General features: G+C 40.1%; 1 protein-coding gene across 2 annotated transcripts in view; it reads left to right on the top strand.

Moving 5' to 3' along the window:
* LOC113461204 (transmembrane and coiled-coil domain-containing protein 4-like) overlaps positions 1-22,012 on the top strand; it is an 81,324-nt gene that overhangs the window by 35,466 nt on the left and 23,846 nt on the right. For both annotated transcript variants that reach the window (XR_005508244.1, XM_039118808.1), the window contains exons 9-13: positions 20,852-20,922; positions 21,009-21,144; positions 21,252-21,311; positions 21,402-21,484; positions 21,567-21,643. Coding sequence is in view for 1 of the 2 variants with exons in the window: in XM_039118808.1 (XP_038974736.1) it covers positions 20,852-20,922; positions 21,009-21,144; positions 21,252-21,311; positions 21,402-21,484; positions 21,567-21,643 (427 nt within the window). In the remaining variant the exon portion in view is untranslated. The remainder of the gene's footprint in view (positions 1-20,851; positions 20,923-21,008; positions 21,145-21,251; positions 21,312-21,401; positions 21,485-21,566; positions 21,644-22,012) is intronic.

The following is a 22,012-nucleotide window of genomic DNA, read 5'->3' as shown; positions in this document are numbered from 1 at the left end:
AGGAAAAGAAGAAGAAGAAGAAGAAGAGGAAAAAGAGAGAAGAAGAGAAGGAAAAAGAGAGAAAAGGAGAAGAAAAGAGAGAAGAAGAGGAGAGGAAAAGTCCGAAAGAAAAAGAAGAGAAGGGAATGGGGGATCCCGGTTGTGTGCCGGCTGAAATAAAAAGAGAAGTATCGGTCTTCTTTCCCTCGGTGCAAGGACCCAATCCTCCGAAGAGAAAGAGGTAAATACCCGTCCCTACCTAATTTTTTTTTTATAATAAAATTAGGCTATACAAAAGGGGGATGTAGTCTAGAGGGGTCGGATAAGGGTTGTAGAGGTGGTTAAAAGAGGAAGAATCGGATTTCGACAAGTTTTTTTGGGCACTGCGGAAAACCTGTGTCGAAGTCCCAACTTCAGTGAATTATTTCGGGGGTCAATCAGCCTCCGATGGTGATGCATGTTACCTCTCTGGAAACCCCTATAAGTGTAGAATGTTAGGTAAAAATTTCATAAAATTTGGAGTTCGGAAAGTGGATCAAAATCGGGATGAAGTAACCCACTGTCAGTCCGAGTTACTGTTTATCCGAGATGAAAAAAAGTGAGAAAATGGTGGGAGTCGCCTCAAAACGCGCCGGAGTCGACTCGAGGTCAACTGGAGTCGACTCGGAGCAGATTGGGGTCGACTCATGCCTCAGAGGGGTCGACTCATGTGGTTGGGGGTCGACTCTCTCTGAGAGTCCAGAAAATGAAGTTTTGCGGTTCTGTGGTCGGGGTCGACTCATGAGGTTGGGGTCGACTCATGCTTCAGTAAAATTTTTAGTGAAGGAGGATTTTGACTCTTTCTCACACCTTGACCCTATAGCAGTGGACTAAGGTGTGTGTGCGATGCTTTTGCATCATAATATATATAAGGGGAAGATTAATTGATAGGAAAAAGAGAAAAGGAAAGGATTTAAAAAAGGGGGGAGTTGAATCAATTAAAGTTTTCTATATTTATGATTTGGCACGTAGATTATGGCCCTTGATACAAGACTAAATATAATGTAAATGCATGTCACAGTTGGGCGAGAAGTTAGGAAGCAAGAAGAAGCTCCCTACTGCCTACCATAAAGTTTGGGAGGCGTATCGAGCCCATGCCGGATCGGTAGGTGAGTGAGAGTCATGTACTTTGCACCATGAGCATTCTTAATTCATTTTCATGAATGTCGCCAAGTGTGAATTGATTTTACTTGTGCATATTGATTGATATTGTAGTAGATTCCTCTATAATCTTGTTTCTCCATGCTTGATTATTTTGTACATGCATTTGAGAGAACATGGTGAGGAATTACAAGGGGTAGATGAGTAGTTAAATTGGTTCCAAATTGTGAAATGACTTCTTTTGTAAATTGATTTCATTTTCTCTATTTCAAAGACTTGTAGAGCCCTTTTCAGTGATATATTGAGTTGCATTGCACTCCCTTGATTCGTTACTCCCAACCCTGATGTTAGTTATGATTGGGTCGTGGTCGAGTGAGTGGTAGTCTTGATTATACTTTTTTTTAGTAGAGTATTGGGAGGGTGCATTATGACATTATGCATTGCTTGGCAGTATCTACAGAACACCTATAGTTGATGGGGTTAGACATCGGCCTGTATGCACATAGTAGCCTTCTGGATGGGCGGAGCCCCGTCCCTTTCTAGGGGGGACACGGCCCTAGGCGTAGGATCGGCCGGTCCTACAACTTATATTCTGCTTGCCGCCAGGCATAGTAAGACCCCGCGAGGTGCAGTATGGCTTTTCGCGGATGTAGAATTTCCGCGAGGTGCCATTTAGTAGTCAGATGTGAGATGATTCTCATGTATTTTTATGGATTTCTGTTCTGGATACTAGCCGGCATTTACATGATCAGTGTGGTGTCTTATTCTGCATATGCATGTGACAGTAGGAAGTTGTTGTGGTTCGCCTGGGGCGTAAGACCCACCTTCCGACAGCTGTCTAGTGATGACTTCGCATATTGACATCCTGATTTACATATTGGTGTGGTGTTATATTCTATTCATGCATATGGCAGTAGGGAGTTGTTGTGGTTCGCCTGGGGCGTAAGATCCACCTTCTGATAGCTATTTATCGATATTTCAGCATATTGACATCCGATTTGTATGTTCCAGCATTATGATCTGTTGAGCATATTCATGAGTAGCATATATGTTTACTTGATTATTTCATATGTGCTCCAGATGAGTTGATTGTGATTGTGGTGATATTGATGATTTACTCAATATTCTCTATATTGAGTTCATGTTCATCTTGTTATTGATCTTGAGATTTCATCTCGAGCCATGATTATATCTTGTCTCATGTGCATAGTATAATGTACATAGAGGTTTATACTTTTTGGTGTATTATAAACCTTCTGTTGTATATAGTGTATAGTTACAGTCATAGATCCTGTTGTGGATATAGGTTGACCATGGAAGGATTGGGAAGCAGGTATATATATATGTGCAGATTAGTTGTGTGCCTGTGATAATATATTGCTATATATTGTTCAGGTTTATTATGTGATAGATTATATGATTGCTGCTTTAACAGGTAGTGTTGTTGAATGTATTGAGATAATCCTGGCATGTCAATATAAGAAAAGTGTTCATTTTGTGCATGCATCATGCCAAAATTTTCAAGATTTATTGATGATTGATAGGTAGTAGGGTTCTACGTGGTGGCTGGTGGCCTTATGCCTATTCGCACCTTAGGACCGTCGCGGCTGCCCGCCGGAACGGGGCGGGGGTCGTGACAAAGCTTGGTATCAGAGCAATGGTTAATAAGAGTCCTGTCGGAGCAATAGGGTGAGTCAGGATTAAGTATAGGATTATGTTATGGAGCATAGGGGTTTTCTGTATGTTATTTTATGAGTCATTTACAATTCAGTAAAATATATTTGGGGATGAGACTTAAGAGTTCTTTTTGGCTCTACTTGATATAAAATTTTATATTATTCAGTTTACAATCAAGATTTGTATTTTAATAGAAAGTCAATTAATAAATTCAAAGGATATTAATCAGAGTTGTGCAGCGAAAGTATAGTGGATCGAGTCAATTTAAATTGGTCAGAAATATTGACTGTGATGGGATTCTAGATTTTTCAATAATAAAGATTTATGTTAATAAGAGAAGGTGAATATTGTAGATTTTCAGATTAATTATGATATAACTATGTTATTTCTCTGATGGTTTTTGCTATTTTTGCTATGTTAAGAGAAAATTTATGTAAACTCATCATAAATTCTTGACTGCTACAGTAAAAGAGTGATATTCTAGATACCTGAAGAACCAGGGTTCTTCTTTCAAAGCGATGCACCTGTGTAATATAATTCATCATTACATTTAATTTCTGCCCTGAAAGCTAGGAAGGCAATAGGAAAGGAGTATAAGACTTATTTAGCCTGTGTAATGGATACCTGAAAGGAGATCAAATTGAAGGATATTCCAGTAATGAATGAATACCCTGATGTTTTTCCAGAAGATCTTCCTGGTTTGCCACCAGAGAGAGAGATTGGATTTGTAATTGATTTGATTCCCAATACCACACCAACCTTCAAAAACCCCCTATAGAATGGCTCCAGTTGAAATGAAATAATTAAAGGAGCAGTTGCAAGATCTATTTGATAAAAGCTTCATTTGACTTAGTGTGTCACCTTAGGGAGCTCTAGTATTGTTTGTAAAGAAGAAAGATGGAAATTTGAGGTTATGTATCGGTTATCGAGGATTGACAAGGTAACAATAAAGAACAAATACCTTCTGTCTCAGATTGATGAATCTTGTGAGGTGTATACGGATCATAAAAGTCTAAAATACCTTTCTACCAAAAGGAACTCAATATGAGACAGAGAAGATGATTGGAATTGATAAAAATTATGCTTTGTCTATACACTACTCCCCGAAAAAAGCTAATGTTGTGGTAGATGCACTAATCAGAAAAGCTTCTGGTAGTATTGCTGCTCTACTCACATTTGGAAAAAGCTAATGTTGTAGCAGATGCATTGAGCCGAAAATCAATGGGCAGTTTATCTCACATCTCCGTCCAGAGGAGAGAGATAGTCAGAGATCTGGCAGATTTATTTGCTCAGGGACTATCTTTTGAGGTATTAGAGGTTCGTCCTTTGATTGCACAGTTTCAGGTGAAACTGAGGTTGATAGATGAAATCAAGGTTTCACAGGATTTAGATCCAATCTTTATGAAACTGAAAGGAGAAGTGCAATCAGGACAGACAGAAAGGTTTCAGATTGTGGATAAAATAGTGTCTCTGCTTGGAGTGCCAGTTTCTATTATATCAGATAGAGGTCCACAGTTTACCTCTAGATTTTGGCAGAAACTCCATGAGGCATTAGGAACTCAGCTTGATTTCGGTACAGCATTTCACCCTCAAACAGATGGACAATCGGAGAGGACCATTCAGACCCTCGAGGATATGCTCAGAATGTGTGTACTGGATTTCAGAGGTAACTGGGACAGATACTTACCTTTAGTGGAGTTTGCATATAATAACAGCTATCACTCCACTATTGGTATGGCACCTTATGAGGCACTTTATGGGAGGAAATGTAGATCTCCCTTATGCTAGTCTGAGATTGGGGAGAAGCACCTAAAGGACATCAGAAAAGGTGTCAGTGATACAGCAAAGGTTGAGGACAGTGTTCAGTAGGCAAAAGAGCTACTCAGATGTCAGAAGGAGAGATGTGCAGTTTGGCATGGAAGATCATGTGTTCCTAAAGATCTCTCCTATGAAAGGAGTAATGAGGTTTGGAAAGAGAGGCAAGCTTAGTCCTAGATACATTGGCCCCTTTGAGATATTAGACAAGGTTGGCACTGTATCTTACAGATTAGCACTGCCTCCAAACCTCAGCCATGTGCATCCAGTATTCCACATATCTATGCTCCGGAAATATGTGCCAGATCCATCCCATGTGCTACCAGTGCAGGAAGTTACAGTAGAGGGAGACCTTTCTTATGAAGAACTTCCTGTAGCTATCATTGATACTCAGATAAGGAAGCTGAGAAATAAGGAAATATGTATGGTGAAGGTCCAATGGCACCGGCACAATATTGAAGAATGCACTTGGGAGTCGGAGCAAAGTATGAAGAGCAAATACCCTCACCTCATTGAGTAATCAGGTAATTTACTCTTTTAAATTCGAGGACGAATTTTATATAAGGGGGAGGATGTAATAGCCCTAATTTTTTTTAATAAAAAAAAGGGATAGAATAGTCCTTTAAAATTGATATATGGGGTAAAATTGGAAGGAATCAAAAGTTAATGGCATAACAGTAGATGCGTTGAAGTGTTAGGGGCAAAATGGAAAATTTAGCATTTTGATGTGACTTAATTCATGGATTTGGCTGTATCGGTGGAGTGAAACAGAGAAGAAAAGGGGGGGGAGTCTTAGGCGGTAACAGAAAGAAAGAAGGAAAAGAAGAAGAAGAAGAAGAAGAAGAAAAAGAGAGAAGAAGAGAAGGAAAAAGAGAGAAAAGGAGAAGAAAAGAGAGAAGAAGAGGAGAGGAAAAGTCCGAAAGAAAAAGAAGAGAAGGGAATGGGGGATTTCGGTTGTGTGCCGGCTGAAATAAAAAGAGAAGTATCGGTCTTCTTTCCCTCGGTGCAAGGACCCAATCCTCCGAAGAGAAAGAGGTAAATACCCGTCCCTACCTTTTTTTTTTTTTATAATAAAATTAGGCTATACAAAAGGTGGATGTAGTCTAGAGGGGTCGGATAAGGGTTGTAGAGGTGGTTAAAAAAGGAAGAATCGGATTTCGACAAGTTTTTTTCGGCACTGTGGAAAACCTATGTCGAAGTCCCAACTTCGGTGAATTATTTCGGGGGTCAATCAGCCTCCGATGGTGATGCATGTTACCTCTCTGGAAATCCCTATAAGTGTAGAATGTTAGATAAAAATTTCATAAAATTTGGAGTTCGGAAAGTGGATCAAAACCAGGATGAAGTAACCCACTGTCAGTCCGAGTTACTGTTTATCCGAGATGAAAAAAAGTGAGAAAATAGTGGGAGTCGCCTCAAAACGCGCCGGAGTCGACTCGAGGTCAACTGGAGTCGACTCGGAGCAGATTGGGGTCGACTCATGCCTCAGAGGGGTCGACTCATGAGGTTGGGGGTCGACTCTCTCTGAGAGTCCAGAAAATGAAGTTTTGCGGCTCTGTGGTCGGGGTCGACTCATGAGGTTGGGGTCGACTCATGCTTTAGTGAAATTTTTAGTGAAGGAGGATTTTGACTCTTTCTCGCACCTTGACCCTATAGCAGTGGCCTAAGGTGTGTGTGCGATGTTTTTGCATCATAATACATATAAGGGGAAGATTAATTGATAGAAAAAAAAGAAAGGAAAGGATTTAAAAAAGGGGGGAGTTGAATCAATTAAAGTTTTCTATATTTATGATTTGGCATGTAGATTATGGCTCTTGATACAAGACTAAATATAATGTAAATGCATGTGACAGTTGGGCAAGAAGTTAGGAAGCAAGAAGAAGCTCCCTACTGCCTACCATAAAGTTTGGGAGGCGTATCGAGGCCATGCCGGATCGGCAGGTGAGTGGGAGTCATGTACTTTGCACCATGAGCATTCTTAATTTATTTTCATGAATGTCGCCAAGTGTGAATTGATTTTACTTGTGCATATTGATTGATATTGTAGTAGATTCCTCTATAATCTTGTTTCTCCATGCTTGATTATTTTGTACATGCATTTGAGAGAACATGGTGAGGAATTACAAGGGGTAGATGAGTAGTTAAATTGGTTCCAAATTGTGAAATGACTTCTTTTGTAAATTGATTTCATTTTCTCTATTTCAAAGACTTGTAGAGCCCTTTTCAGTGATATATTGAGTTGCATTGCACTCCCTTGATTCGTTACTCCCAACCCTGATGTTAGTTATGATTGGGTCGTGGTCGAGTGAGTGGTAGTCTTGATTATACTTTTTTTTAGTAGAGTATTGGGAGGGTGCATTATGACATTATGCATTGCTTGGCAGTATCTACAGGATACCTATAGTCGATGGGGTTAGACATCGGCCTGTATGCACATAGTAGCCTTCTGGGTGGGCGGAGCCCAGTCCCTTTCTAGGGGGAACACGGCCCTAGGCGTAGGATCGGCCGGTCCTACAACTTATATTCTGCTTGCCGCCAGGCATAGTAAGACCCCGCGAGGTGCAATATGGCTTTCCGCGGATGTAGAATTTCCGCGAGGTGCCATTTAGTAGTCAGATGTGAGATGATTCTCATGTGTTTTTATGGATTTCTGTTCTGGATACTTGCCGGCATTTACATGATCAGTGTGGTGTCTTATTCTGCATATGCATGTGACAGTAGGAAGTTGTTGTGGTTCGCCTGGGGCGTAAGACCCACCTTCCGACAGCTGTCTAGTGATGACTTCGCATATTGACATCCTGATTTACATATTGGTGTGGTGTCATATTCTATTCATGCATATGGCAGTAGGGAGTTGTTGTGGTTCGCTTGGGGCATAAGATCCACCTTCCGATAGCTATTTATCGATGTTTCAGCATATTGACACCTGATTTGTATGTTCCAGCATTATGATCTGTCGAGCATATTCATGAGTAGCATATATGTTTACTTGATTATTCCATATTTGCTACAGATGAGTTGATTGTGATTGTGGTGATATTGATGATTTACTCCATATTCTCTATGTTGAGTTCTTGTTCATCTTGTTATTGATCTTGAGATTTCATCTCGAGCCATGATTATATCTTGTCTTATGTGCATAGTACTCTCTACTCCACTCACTGAGTATTCATATACTCACTCCCCAGTTTGGTGTTTTTGATTGCTGGGCAGGTGTTGTATAGAGAGTAGGATTAGAGATTGCCTGCTAGCTGTGCTGCTACATAGTATAATGTAGATAGAGGTTTATACTTTTTGGTGTATTATAAACCTTCTGTTGTATATAGTGTATAGTTACAGTCATAGATCCTGTTGTGGATATAGGTTGACCATGGAAGGATTGGGAAGCAGGTATATATATATATGTGCAAATCAGTTGTGTGCATGTGATAATATATTGCTATATATTGTTTAGGTTTATTATGTGAAAGATTATATGATTGCTGCTCTGACAGGTAGTGTTGTTGAATGTATTGAGATAATCCTGACATGTCAATATAAGAAAAGTGTTCATTTTGTGCATGCATAATGCCAAAATTTTCAAGATTTATTGATGATTGATAGGTAGTAGGGTTTTACGTGGTGGCTGGTGGCCTTATGCCTACCTGCACCCTAGGACCGTCGCGGCTGCCCGCCGGAACGGGGCGGGGGTCGTGACAGCCAACCCGTACCGAGACCCGTGCCGATACACGGTACACCGAGGTATGTAGGTTTCGAACCGACATGCCAATTTTTTTAAGCTTTTTAGGTTTGATTTATTCGTAATCATTTTTTTTCAACTTTTTCAATGATTTTAAGCAAGGTACGTCGTACCGGTACCGGTCGGCATGCCGGTGGTGTCCCGTACCGGTCCAAACCGGTTCCGTACCGGTCCCATACCGGTCCGTACCGATCCCGTACCAGTCCGAACTGGTTTCATACCGATCTGAACCGGTCCCGTACCGGTACCGGATTCCACGCTGATCCGGTACCGGATTCCACGCTGATCCGGTACCGGTCCTAGGCCGGACCGGTACGTACGGTCCGTACCGGCCAGTACGTACGGTACGACAGACCATGATTTTAAGTATAATTTGATATTTTTTGATATTCCTATGATCTTGATATAACTTTTTTTATGATTTTAAGTATAAATGATGCATCTTGTCGTTTTAAAGAGATACAAAACATAAAATAATTAGTGAGATGTTGCATGCTACAAGAAACAAAATGAAATTTCCTAAAATTAATTCGTGAGATACAAAATATAAAATGATACAATCAATTACATATATTTAAAGTATAACATACATACCGATATCTAAATCTCATCGAGTGGCAATGCCTCTTGTAGATATACGAATCGTTAGCATAATTAGGAGGCACATTAGCCCACCATTCTAACCAAGCGGCGTTGTAGTCCTGTACGCTTTTCCCATAAGGAAATGCTCTCAGTTATAACCACTCTCAGATCTCTCGCTGAAGCTTTAGCTCTGAGAGATGTTTTCTGGCTGATAATGAGAGGCCCATCCAAATATGCTGGCAGCAAAATCCAACCTGTAAGATGCTCTGGGCTGCGTAGAGTAGTAACCGCTGGAAGACGATGTTTTCGTACCGATGTCTTAATAGAAAAATATCGATCAATACATGCCTAATTGTTATCAATCAGACAGCTACATAATCTGTCTAAATATGGAATAATATGTGCCTGATTGTTAGCAATCAGACAGCTACAGAATCTATTTAAATATGGAAACCTATGCACAATATGACAGCAGCTATTATAACGTAATATGCGCTTGATTGTTAGCAATCAGACCGCTACAGAATCTGTCTAAATATGGAAACCCAGCTCACACCTATTTGACGGACATCCCTCTTCAAATTGATGCTGGGCAATCAATAAGCATCAATTTGCCAACAAGAAATTGATGACGCTGCTGGGTCATGGCCTTGGTAAACACATCAGCCACTTGAAGATCTGTGGAGACACGAGGAAGAGAAATAACACGAGTGTCAACTGCCTCTAAAAGAATGACAATCTACTTCGATGTGCTTGGTGCGCTCATGATAGGCAGGATTAGCGGCAATCTGAATGGCACTAGTATTGTCAGCATGAAGAGGAGTAGGATGATGTTGAGAAAATCCAAGTTCAGTTAGCAGCCCGCGAAGCCAAATGATTTCAGAGCAGGCAACAGACATGGTGCGATATTCAGACTCAGTCGAAGACTTGGAAACTCGATCTTGTTTTTTACTTTTCCAAGAGATTAATGCATCCCCAAGAAACATACACCAACCAGTAATGGAACGACGGGTATCAGGACAACCCACCCAATCAACATCACTATAGGCAACAAGATGAATAGGCGAACCAGTGGGAAAGAACAAACCACAGTTAAGAGATCCCTGAATATACCTAATGATGTGACGGACATCAGCCAGGTAAAGATGCTATGGAGATTGCATAAACTAACTGACCTGCTGAACTGCAAAGGAAATATTAGGCCGAGTGATAGTCAAGTAGACTAAACTCCCAAGTCCCAACTAAACGACGATAAAGCATAGGATCAGGAAGGAGATCACCCTTTTCTCGGCGATACTTAACATTCACTTCTAGTGGAGTATCCATTGAAGAAGTATCCTGAAGACCAGCTAAAGCAATCAAATCTTGGGCATATTTGTGCTGATTCAAGAACACTAGTAGACTCTGCATGCACTTCCAGTCCCAAGAGTACGTAAGAGGACCAAGGTCCTTCATATGAAAGGAATCTTGGAGATGCTGCTGAAGTTGAGCAATTAATGTAGAATCTGTCCCTGTGATGACTATATCATCTACATAGACCAGTAGCACCACAATACTTGTAGATGTCTTGCGTAGAAACATAGAGAAGTCATGCTGGCTTTGTACAAAAGAGAAATGAAGCAAGGTGGACGGAAACTTATCAAACCATGTCCGCGGAGCCTGTTTCAAGCCATACAAAGAACTTTTCAACTTATACACATTCGAAGTGGATGAGGAGAATAAACCAGGAGGCACCGTGTAAATGTCCTCTTTGAGATCACCATGGAGAAAAGCATTCTTGACGTCCATTTGGTGAAGTGGCCAACTCTGAGAGGCAGCAATAGCAAGGATTGTACGCACAGTAGTCATTTTGGCCATAGGAGCGAAAGTTTCCTCATAGTCCACCATATATTTTTGCCTATTACCAAGAGCAACCAGCCGGACCTTATATCGATCCAAAGTCCCATCTGAGTGAAGCTTAACTGAGTAAATCCTCTTGCAGCCAATGGGTGCAACAGTAGGAGGACAAGGAACAATGTCCCACGTGTGATTAGTTCCTCTTGCATTGCCTTCTGCCAACACTCATGCTTGATAGCTTGCCAATAACAAGGGCGAATCGAATAGATGACAATTAGCAGTGAGGGATTTATGTGAAGAAGCTACAACCTCTAATAGAAGACCATACCTCTTGGGAGGATGTGAGAGTGAGACTCTCGTAGATCGTTGAGGAGCAAAAGGAGCAGTCTCAGGTGGCGGATCAGCATTGGGAAGGGGCAAATCTGTTCGACGTCTTGCATACACTAACCCTGGTTTGAACCGCTTTATAGGAGGAGATAAGTCATCAAAGCTCGGAAAAGCAGTAAAAGTAGGTGATGACTCAACTTGGGTAGGAAAGAAATACTGATTCTCAAATAAAACAACATTCCTTGACACACGAAACCTATTAGAGCATGAATCATAGCATACAAAACCTTTTTGAGTGACACTTTAACCCATAAAAGCGCACTTAACAGACTGAGCAGAAAGTTTATGACGTTCATCGGAAGGCAAATGAACAAAACAAACACAACGAAAAGTGTGAAGGTCATGAAAACTAGGATGGTGTTGATAAAGGCGATAATACAGAGAATCTAGATGCAAAACTTGAGAAGGCAGCCTATTACTTAAATAAACTGTAGTAGATAATGCCTTAACCCAAAATTTAGGTGGAACAGAAGATTCAAGCAATAATGTCCTAACAACATCCAAAAGATGGCGATTTTTCCGTTCAACCACGCCGTTTTCTGAGGTGTATATGAACAAGAACGTTGAGATACAATCCCTGTCTGATGCAGGAATGCATGAAACTCATAGACATATATTCTCCACCAGAATCAGATCTTAACACCTTAATACAAGTAGAAAACCGAATCTCAACATAAGCCAGAAAGATCTTAAACATAGCCAAGACCTCAGATTTGGAACGAAGAAAGTACACCCAAGTAAACTGACTATAATCATCTATGAATGTCACAAAGTACTTATAGTGAGCATGAGAGATAATTGGTGTAATACTCCAGACATCGCTATGAATAATGTCAAAACATTTTTCTGCACGACTACCATGAGTTGGAAAAGGAAGAGTTTTGCTCTTCCCTAACTTGCATGTAAAACAATCAAACTTAATGGCATGAGAAGAAAATTGATTGTTATTTTCCAAGAAACCAGAATTCAACAAATGAGACAAGACTTGAGAGTTAGGGTGGCCTAAACGTTTATGCCACACTTTACTCTTATTTTTAATAGTAGTACAAGCAAGAGACAATAAACCAGGAAATGAGACAGCAGAAGGAATAGGAAAGTGCAGCAGAAAGAGTCTTCCAACTTTAGGCCCTTTCATGATTAGCATCCTCGACACCTGATCCTGCACAAGACAACCATCACGGAAAAATGGACATCACAATTGTTATCAACCAATTGACCAACAGAAATAAGACTTGTAGAAAGTCTAGGAGATACAAAAACATCTTTGAAAAATGAATAAATATCTCCAACAACAGTAATAGGTAGATTACTTCGATTAGCAATCTGAATATGTGATGAACCATTATACTGACGAACATTGCTAAGCATGGTAGGTGAACTTGTCATATGTTTTGATGCTCTAGAATCAACAAACCAAGGCTGAGATGGTGTATTTCGATTACCTTGAAGCCCTAAGGCTGAGAGGCAGAAACAATCATCTGCTGTACCATTTCAGGGGTGAAAACAGCTGGTGCAGCAACTGAAGAAATAGTTGTGGACAATGCTAGGGCAGCCACAGATGATAGGTTTGTAGGACCAGTTGAACACTGACCATTCGAGGAAGAGGAACCAACCGCAGCTTGAAAAGCATTTGCTTGACGATTCTGAGGATGAGAAGGACATTCCTTAATGATGTGCCTAGGTTGCCTACAATAATTGCAGAACTTCTTGCCACAATTGATAGCAATATGTTCATATTCCTTGCAGCTATAACACTACCTTTCGCATATCCCGTGTCTTTCCCTTGCCTTGTGCTGCATAAGCAACATTGACAGTATTGGAAGGCACCTTTTCCTGTTCCAAAACAGCCCGAGTATGGGTCCTCTGTTCTTCACAAAGTAGTACTCCCAAACAGAAATCCAGAGAAGGAAGAGGGTCTCAGTTCAGTAAAGAAGACCTAGTGACTTCAAACTCAGGTTGAAGTTTCATCAGAAATTGATCACATCTGCTGAATGGCAGAGAGAGCTTCTGTAGGTACTTAGCATATACTATGTGTGAGTATTCGGTCAACAAATTCAAGAAACCCGAGTGTAATCCTGTATGGAGAGATTCCCTTGAGTATAATTTGTGATTTCCAACTCCAATTGAAACCTCCTAGCATTATTGTCTTGATTGTAGACCCACTTCAAATAATCCCACATTGCCTTAGCCGTGCAATGAGGATGCAAGTTAAGAACAATGTGCGGTTCAACTGACCCCAGAATCCAGGTTATAATTCGAGCATCTTTGGTCTCCCATTGAGAGAGCTTTGTTGGTTCAGAAGGTGTCTCGTCTGACCCATCAACATGGCCCCATAGTTCCTTGCCTTTGAGGAACATTTGGAATTGAAATTTCCATGTAGAGTAATTTTTTGCCCGTGAATTTGACACAAATTATCAGTCTTCTCCATAGACATGATGAAAAACTTTCAACCAAGAGAGTTGCTGCCAAGAAAACCAAGAAGAGAACAAGAGGCTGAGAGCCCAGAACACCAAGGGCTAAACACCTAGAGAAAATCGAGAAAACCAAAAATCCTTAGACTCGATGAATAGGAAGGTTTAGAGGTATATCTCTGATACCATTATCAAGATTGCATCGAATGCCCCCACTTGTGAGAGTTGTTTCTCATAAATAGAAAAATATCGATCAATACACACCTGATTGTTAGCAATCAGACAGCTACGGAATCTGTCTAAATATGAAAACCTATACACAATATGTACAACAGCTATTATAACGTAATATGCACCTGATTGTTAGCAATTGGATGACTATAGAATCTATCTAAATATGGAAACCCAGCTCACACATATCTGACCGACATCCGACACACCATATTTATATTCTTATCCATGTGTCAAAGGCTGCTTGCAGCCGCGGATAACAGGATCCAATATACGACTCGAAATCTGATACGTCTATGGATCCTACTCTACGTTGAGATCATCTGCAACTGTATTGTGTCCTCCTGAATGACCTCGAGAAGCCCGTTGCCTGTATGCAATCGTATCCTTGCGGGTTTTACTAAATCGTGCACCGTGATCCCTATCCTGTGTAGCATGCGTAAACTGGAACTCACTGGTGAATCGAAGACTACCTTACGACTATATTATAAACGGTAGTCTCATGTCCTGCACTCCCTTCCTGGCTAGTACATCCATAACCACTAGAACTGTCATTGCTGCTGTTTCAGATCTTTGAACCTGAGTGAACCAACCTTCCATACTCTCTATCAAGGCTGCAACTGCCTTTTTTTTTTTGTGTTGAGCAGCTGCTTGCTTATCTTTTGTGCCCTTCTTTACCTGGCTACGTTGGGAGGATGGATGTCACTTTTCTGCCCAAGTCGACCAGGTAGCATGGTGGCCTCATCTAAGCAACTATCAATCATATCTCTAAGAGGATGTCTCGGACAAGGAATCATGTGATCGGCTCTCTAATGACCCCTGTGGCTGTGGCTGTGGTTGACAAGCTGGAATGATGCGTGGATTGTTGCAATCTGCCTATTGCCTTGCATCAATCCTAGCCTTGCTGGCTATGAATTTAGCCGGTTGTGGAGGCGATCTTAGCTCATCAAGCTTCGGCTCCTGCTGCTGGCCCACAATCCATCTGATTATAGGATCATCCTCATCGTTAATGAAAGCATTATGGATTGAATCTATGTACTTTAGTTTCATTTTCTTTTGAATACACTTTAGTCTTAATTTGAGATTGTAGTGAATATATACAAGGTCGTTGAGGCACTTCTGTCAAACGGTTCTTCTACTTGCTGTGGATGAGGGTGAAAGTGGTCCAGTTGTGTCATAGCCACTCGAGAAGATCGTCTGGGATAGGATCCAGATAGCTTGCTGCTTAAGATTTTTTGCAGAAAAAACAAAATAAATCTATCATTTAATTGTAAAAACATCGAAGAAAATTATATATAAGATAGTATCATGTTAGTAACTATCTAACATCAGGTAATAGTTATCGTAATATACATAGATTCATACTTTTCTTTTAACAGCTGCCAAGACTCCAAAGTTGTCAGTGACCTCTCTAAATATTTTTGTTTGTGAAAAAAACTGTTATAATATATTAATCCTTGAAGACATAAGTTAACTTACGTATGTTACTTAAGTTAACTTACCTCTTCTAGACCAGGGTCGGCGAAATCGTCCCGAACTGGACGGTTCCCGCCGTTCTAAGCCTTATCGGTGGCTCACCGGTATGGTTCCGGCAACGGAAACAGAACCCGCTGCCCGGGCCAGAGGAGAAGGAAAGAGAGCTAGCAGGGGAGGGAGGGAGGGAGAGAGAGAGCGGGACACCGCGGAGTGTCGGTGGAGGCCGTCGGAGGCCTGCCTCGGCCGGGGGAAGTGAGGCCGTGATGCTTGCCCCTATTTCGAACGAAATAGGGTCCGGCCGTGGCCTTAAAAAGATTTGCGATTTATGAAAATTCGACAAGAGATTTGTCGACTTCACTTAAAATATACGAAAATTTGTAGCCGTCATCGGACCCCTGTTTCGTTCGAAATAGAGAAATCGGCTGCGGCCTCGCTTGCTGCGGCCTCCGCTGGCCTCCACCGGCCTCCGCGGCTGTTCTCCGGCCCTACCTCCCCTGCTTGCTCTCTTTCTTTTTCTCTCTCCCACGGTCCCTTTCTCAATACAGCCCTGGCACGGGCCGTACCAAGTCAGCCCGCCGAAAATCGGTACAGTGTCCGGTACTGGTTTCTCCGACCTTGTTCTAGACATAGGGCCGCGACTTCTGAATCAGAGTCCATCTTATAAATCACATTACATAGTGCGTCCAAAAGTTTATCATCTATATTGATTTCAAGTGTAGTGTACTAGAACCTCGGGTTCTGGTAGAAGCTGCAGATAGAGTTCATAATTGTTTTAGTAAAATTGTACAAGTATAGTAGTAGTCTAATACTCAATATTTTTGCTTACCTGCTAGATGCAAGTTCCTACCCATCTAGTAGTCCCACCGCCGCTTAATGATGTCGATGTACATCTGGGCATGCATTGAAAAAAATCTGCCTCCCTAATCTGATTCTTTTCTCTCTCCATCATATGATACAAGAAGCCTATCTAGCGATACCTTTGGCTGTCACGGCCCGAAGCACTTTGTACAATGACTTGATAGCATTCACTATCTTCTTGGTCCGCTGCTAGAATGTCTGCCTCATCACCAAATCTCCCACAATGCTCTCCTTTGTGCCGACCTTGGCAAATCTGGTTTGTTGCCACTCGACATGATAAACATCTAACATAGGGCTGCTTTCCTCTCAAGAAGGCTATCAAGTGCAATATAGTTAGTAGCAAATCGTGTCTCACTCGGTTTTCAGATCTCTCCCTTTGCATACTTCCTCATCAGTGATAGGACCTATGTTTGGTTATAAATTATCTAGTGATGGTCTGCTACACCCTATGAATCTTCGCAATGTCCATCCATATGTGGTTGATACAATGTACAGTACATGAGATCTAGAAAATATGTGGCCGCTGCTCCATCAAGATCTCTCCGGCGGCCTTATATTATGGCCCATTATTAGTGATGACCTCACGACATTTTTCTCTCCTATATAATCAATCACCTCCTCCATCAATCTGAGGATGTACGTAGCATCGTACACCAGATCGAAAGCATCAACCGACTTATGGATTTTCTAGCAAAAATTTGATATGTATGTGACTAAGGGAAAAGCCTACAAGAAGTGAAACTTGGAAGAAAGATCGATAAGAGAGAAGAACAAGAGAAACAGGTGCAAAATCAAGTAAAGAAGAAAAGGGAGTTGCATAATCAAAACACAAAAGGGATAAACTGGACTCACTCCGGGACCGAAGAATCATACCTAGGGTTGCAAGTCTCACACTTGTGCTACAACATCACACCATAGGAGAGGGAAATAAAAGCTAATATTTTCTTCATCTTATAAATTCTCATTACATAACTCTCATATTTAATGTAAAAGAAAACCCTAAGGACTTCTCATCTCCCTAAAGTACCCCCCATAAAATATAGTTACTGTTTAGAGTCACTGTAGCTTGAACAATACCACTACAGTAACATTCTTCTAATCTCAGATTTTGATTTAAGTAACCTACTACGAACTAAAAATAAATAAAACTAAAATAAAATTTCAGAAAATTGATAACTAAAATTAATTCTAAGAATATACGTCAGATACAATTCAAATTTGTCCTAATCTAAATAATATACGTCAATATACTTTGTCATATATAAATTGGAGCAAGACCAAAAGGTATTGGATGTCTGCATTTGTGCATCATATGCATTGCATGGTCTACTTCGTTGCAGACCTATGTTCTTCATGCGTTGTTTTTGTATCATATGAGTGATCATGCTTGTCATATTCATGCATATATTTGGGGAATTTCGTAGGTATATCATATTTCTACATTTCTCTATACTTCTCCCTGAAATCAAGAATATTATGTAGCTAGTAGTGGTAGCCACCTCATGTTGAAAGCAACGGTGACTTCCTCGGAGAAAGATTTGAAAATTCTTGATGTGACATCTTATTGCGAGCTCTCAATTTGGTAACTACTTTTAACACATACTGTATCGACACCATGTGCCAACCAACATGACTAGGGCCTATTACTGCACCCTTGACACAACTAATTTTCAGATTTAATTTGATTTCTTTTTCCTTGTCTTGTATTTCAGTGTTTAAATGATTATATAAAATGAAAGGAGGAAAGTTTTATAGACATTGGAATTTAATTTGGAAAGTTTTAGGTATCTTGATATAGGAAGTTCCATGGGGATCCAAACTTTGTGATTCTTTCCTTTTTATTCGTCTCTTTATTTTGTTAAAAGGTCTAGTTAGGCAATCAACTTTCTTGAGTCATAATAAGAGTCATCACTTGTGTCCTTAAATTTATTTTCTATTCTTGAGTCATAATAATGCTACATCAGTCAACATAGATGCTTCACTCTGAGTTCTTGTTGTTGCTTGAAAAACCTTTCTCCTACCTTCAGGTGAGGTAAAACACAAAAAAAGGAAGAAAAGAAGGATTTAAAGGGGTTTCTGCAAGGTATCAATCAGTATCTGCTTGATTTGGAACTACTTTGCCCCGGTGTGATTTGAGTTGTGTGGTCCTGTGTTATGCCTTACATACATTGTTGATCCATTTCTTATCAGCTTAAGTGTGTGGGCTCAAGCAGTTAGTTAACATGGTTAGAGCTCAGATTTTGTTGGAGGTCACAAGTTCAAATCCCCTCCAAAATTATTGATTTAATTAACTTGGTTATGCTCTTGTATAATTCCGGTAATTATGGTTGTTATCTTGATTCATTTCACTCATTGTTCTCTCTACGTGCATGGTCTGGGTTGCATGTGATGGGGAACCTTAGCCCTGACATACATTGTCGACCAGTTTCCTATTGGCTTAAGCTTTGGGAGTCATTAATACCTTGTATTGCTCCGGAGCCAGTATGATACATACCAGGCAACACGGGCCAGTATAGGTGGTACTCAAATTCTTGCTATGGATTGGGAGGAAGTGGGTCCTATAAAATGACTAGTGGAACTACAAACCTTAGAGGCTAAAAGGGTGAAACAAGGATGTTCTGCAAAGGAAACCTCTACATGCTAGTGATGCAATTCCCCTAGCGGATTTTGTGAATTTGCAAAGTAGTGGACCTTAGGGATGGAATTTGTGTGCAAAGACAAATGTATAACAATTGAAAAAGGGCCTAATATAGCAAAATAACAGAAACTTTCCCAAAACAGGGTTGCGAATATCTGAGATTCTGAATACTACAGTTAAACAATGAATATTTTTTCCATAAGATAGTAACTATAACCACGTAAATTAAACATTCATTAAAAATGGCAAGAATTCTTTGATATGTATTAGAGAAGGAATATTCTTTAGACTTAGAATTAAAACAATTTTACATATTCATATACATTAGTAGTTGTTCATCTATATCCATCTAGTTGGTCGAACCGTGCCAAACCGGCTGGTTCGGGCATATCAAACCGGACCAGTCGGAAACCGACAGCTCAATGCTTCGGTTCAGCAAATAAAAGGATTGTGTTCCTAGGATGCTTTGAAACCCTACTCATGTTCCCGCCTGCATTCGAAACCCTACTCATGCTCCACCTGTGCTGATCGAAACCCTACTCCAAACATCCCAGCTCTTGATCACCTTCTCATTCGACATCCTAGATCCAGTCCTCCTCTGCATCACATGTGCATACTGGCATTTCTCACCAATGAGGCACCAGTCCAGTAGTCAGGATGGAGATCCAGGACAGAATCTGGCAAGGGAGAGGGGAAGAGGTTGACTATGGGGGCAGTTCATTGACCAGGTCCAGAACATAGGTGATTTCAACGATCTTTGGGCTCCGGTCTCCCTATCTCCCTCTCCCTTCCTCTCCTTCTTCCTTTCTGACTCTCTCCCTCTCCCTCCCCATAGTTCCAGTATGCTGTGGTTCGATATAGTACGGACAGGTACCATACTGTACTAGTCACCAGTCGGCTTGTCGGTAAAGAAGGCAAAGAATCTAGCAAGAGATAATAGTTGATGCATCTAACTGCATCAGAGGAGGGAGAATAATTATGTACAGTTACTCATTGAGCAAATAAAGTAGAGGGGAGAAGGATATGAGTTGGAGTTCTGTTGAAGCCAGCATTGAAGACAGGTGCATGTCTGTAAAAATTTACATTGTTCGTTTTTCTCCTTTTGAAAGAAACATCTATTTTTTATTGTTGATTCTAAGTTTTGAATAGAAGGATTGGCTCTTGTGATTCATCCACAGGCTGTCAAGTCTTAAACAGCTGCCAAATGTTGAATAGACCATTAGGCGAGTCCCCATCTCATGACAACAGAAAGAGAATCATCATGTATTTTTTTTGTTCATCTTCAAGAATTACTCTATAAACCTAGAGTTACTATGATTTTTCTCTATGCTACCAGATAACATGAGCAAGTATTGTACTGGATTTAAATGTTCATAATTCCATACTTGCTTATGCTGTGCAAGGCACTGCACAAGGGCTGCATGAATGTAGACCCAGTACATAGAATTCATCTATGGAGTTGCTACAGAATACCAGAAAACTAATGTTCAATATATCAAACATATAATGCTTGAAAATATGAATAAATTTTAATTTTTCCTTGTTGGTTAGATACACTACCAATATGTTATGATGATTTTTGTTTGCAAAGAAAATATGGAATAATTTAAAAATTGGATGTAGTTTCTCTGCCAAGCTTCATACTTGCAAGCCAACTCTATTGTAGATATAACTATCACATACTCCAAATGCACTAGCATTTTATGTGAACAAGTTGTGCAAGAACTTTCTATGTCTAGTGAAACCTTTCCTTACACACACACACACACACACATACACACACACACGTGTGTTTGTATGTCTATACGTACATATGTATGTATATTATTGTGGAGTGTGTTCATCATTACTATTTTGTAGTTAGATTTCACAAAAGAAAGCTTCACTGTTTTGTCTAGTTATTAGTAGTGATTTTATCGAATTGATAAGTATCATTGTGTGATATATGTATCTTTGTTTTTTTACGATTTTTCCTTGGAATGTGTTTTGAACTCTTCGCATGCAGAAAATTTGTATATATGCTCTATTGTTGCTTTGCCTAGTCGGAATTTGCTTTTAAATGTGCCTTTTTTGAATCTTTAGGTATGCTCTTCAGTGGGAGTCAAAGCATTTAATTGCAGTGAGTACTGCAATCCAAAATTGGCTTACAACAAGTAATATGCTGGACCATTTTTAGTTGTACGGCAGATTTGCTATGCTGCCACAAGCATTTCTTTCACACAATGGGTTGCTGCTGTAGAAATGACAACAGAATTGGTGAAACAAGGTGCCATGATGACTGTCTTAAGCACACTTGTTTCTGCATTAGCCTGGCCAACTACATTACTTTCAGCTACTGATTTCATAGATAGCAAATGGTCGATCGCGATTGATAGGTGCTACTTTTAGAAACATAGCAATATTATCTGTAGTTGTGTGTCTAGTGCTTCATTAATAAGCAACTGATTGACAGCTTCCTTTAACTTTACTTGGTATTATGCAGATCAGATAAAGCAGGAAAGCTTCTTGCTGAAGCATTGTTGAAGGGGTTGCAGGGAAACAGGAATGTTATAAATAAGAATCATTATTTGTTCAACTGTTATCTAAGTCAGACATACTGATTAACTCTTTGGTGCTGCTTTGAATCTACCAGGCCGGTGACCCTTGTTGGCTTTTCTCTAGGAGCACGAGTTATCTTTAAATGTTTAGAACATTTGGCTAAATCAGTAGATAATGGTAATTTAAGCTGTTTTTTATTGTTTATTGTACCTCTCTTTATGAGTTAATCAACAAACCTAATGGACTACCAATTTGGTAGAGGGACTTGTACAAAAGGTTGTTCTTCTTGGTGCGCCAATTTCCCTCAAAGGCGAACAATGGGAGAGTGCTAGAAAGGTATGGAAATTGAATGATGTTATTTTCGTCTTTATGATATATACAACACTTTCTCAAAATATATTCTTTCTTGAAACATTAAATTTTTATATTTCAATGTTGTCACATCTTTTCATATATTGCTTTCTTTGTTCTTATAAAGCAAAATTTAGTGGTTAGAAATTATTATCGCTAAACTATAGAAATCACATAAGAGACAACATTATCGTTATAACATGGGAACGAAACATTATGCATGCATCATATAAATAGGGAGAATCATCTATGTACAATATTTCATTGTTTGGAGAGTTTGAACTAAGGTGCAGATTAATAATGCCAGAGATATTGCTTACAGATAGTCTTTGGTTATGTAAATATCTCATAAGA

Source organism: Phoenix dactylifera, unplaced genomic scaffold, assembly GCF_009389715.1.
Source record: "Phoenix dactylifera cultivar Barhee BC4 unplaced genomic scaffold, palm_55x_up_171113_PBpolish2nd_filt_p 000416F, whole genome shotgun sequence".
Classification (NCBI taxonomy): Eukaryota; Viridiplantae; Streptophyta; class Magnoliopsida; order Arecales; family Arecaceae; genus Phoenix; species Phoenix dactylifera.
The sequence above is the reverse complement of the archived record's forward strand: the minus strand, read 5'-3'. Positions and strand labels throughout refer to the sequence as shown.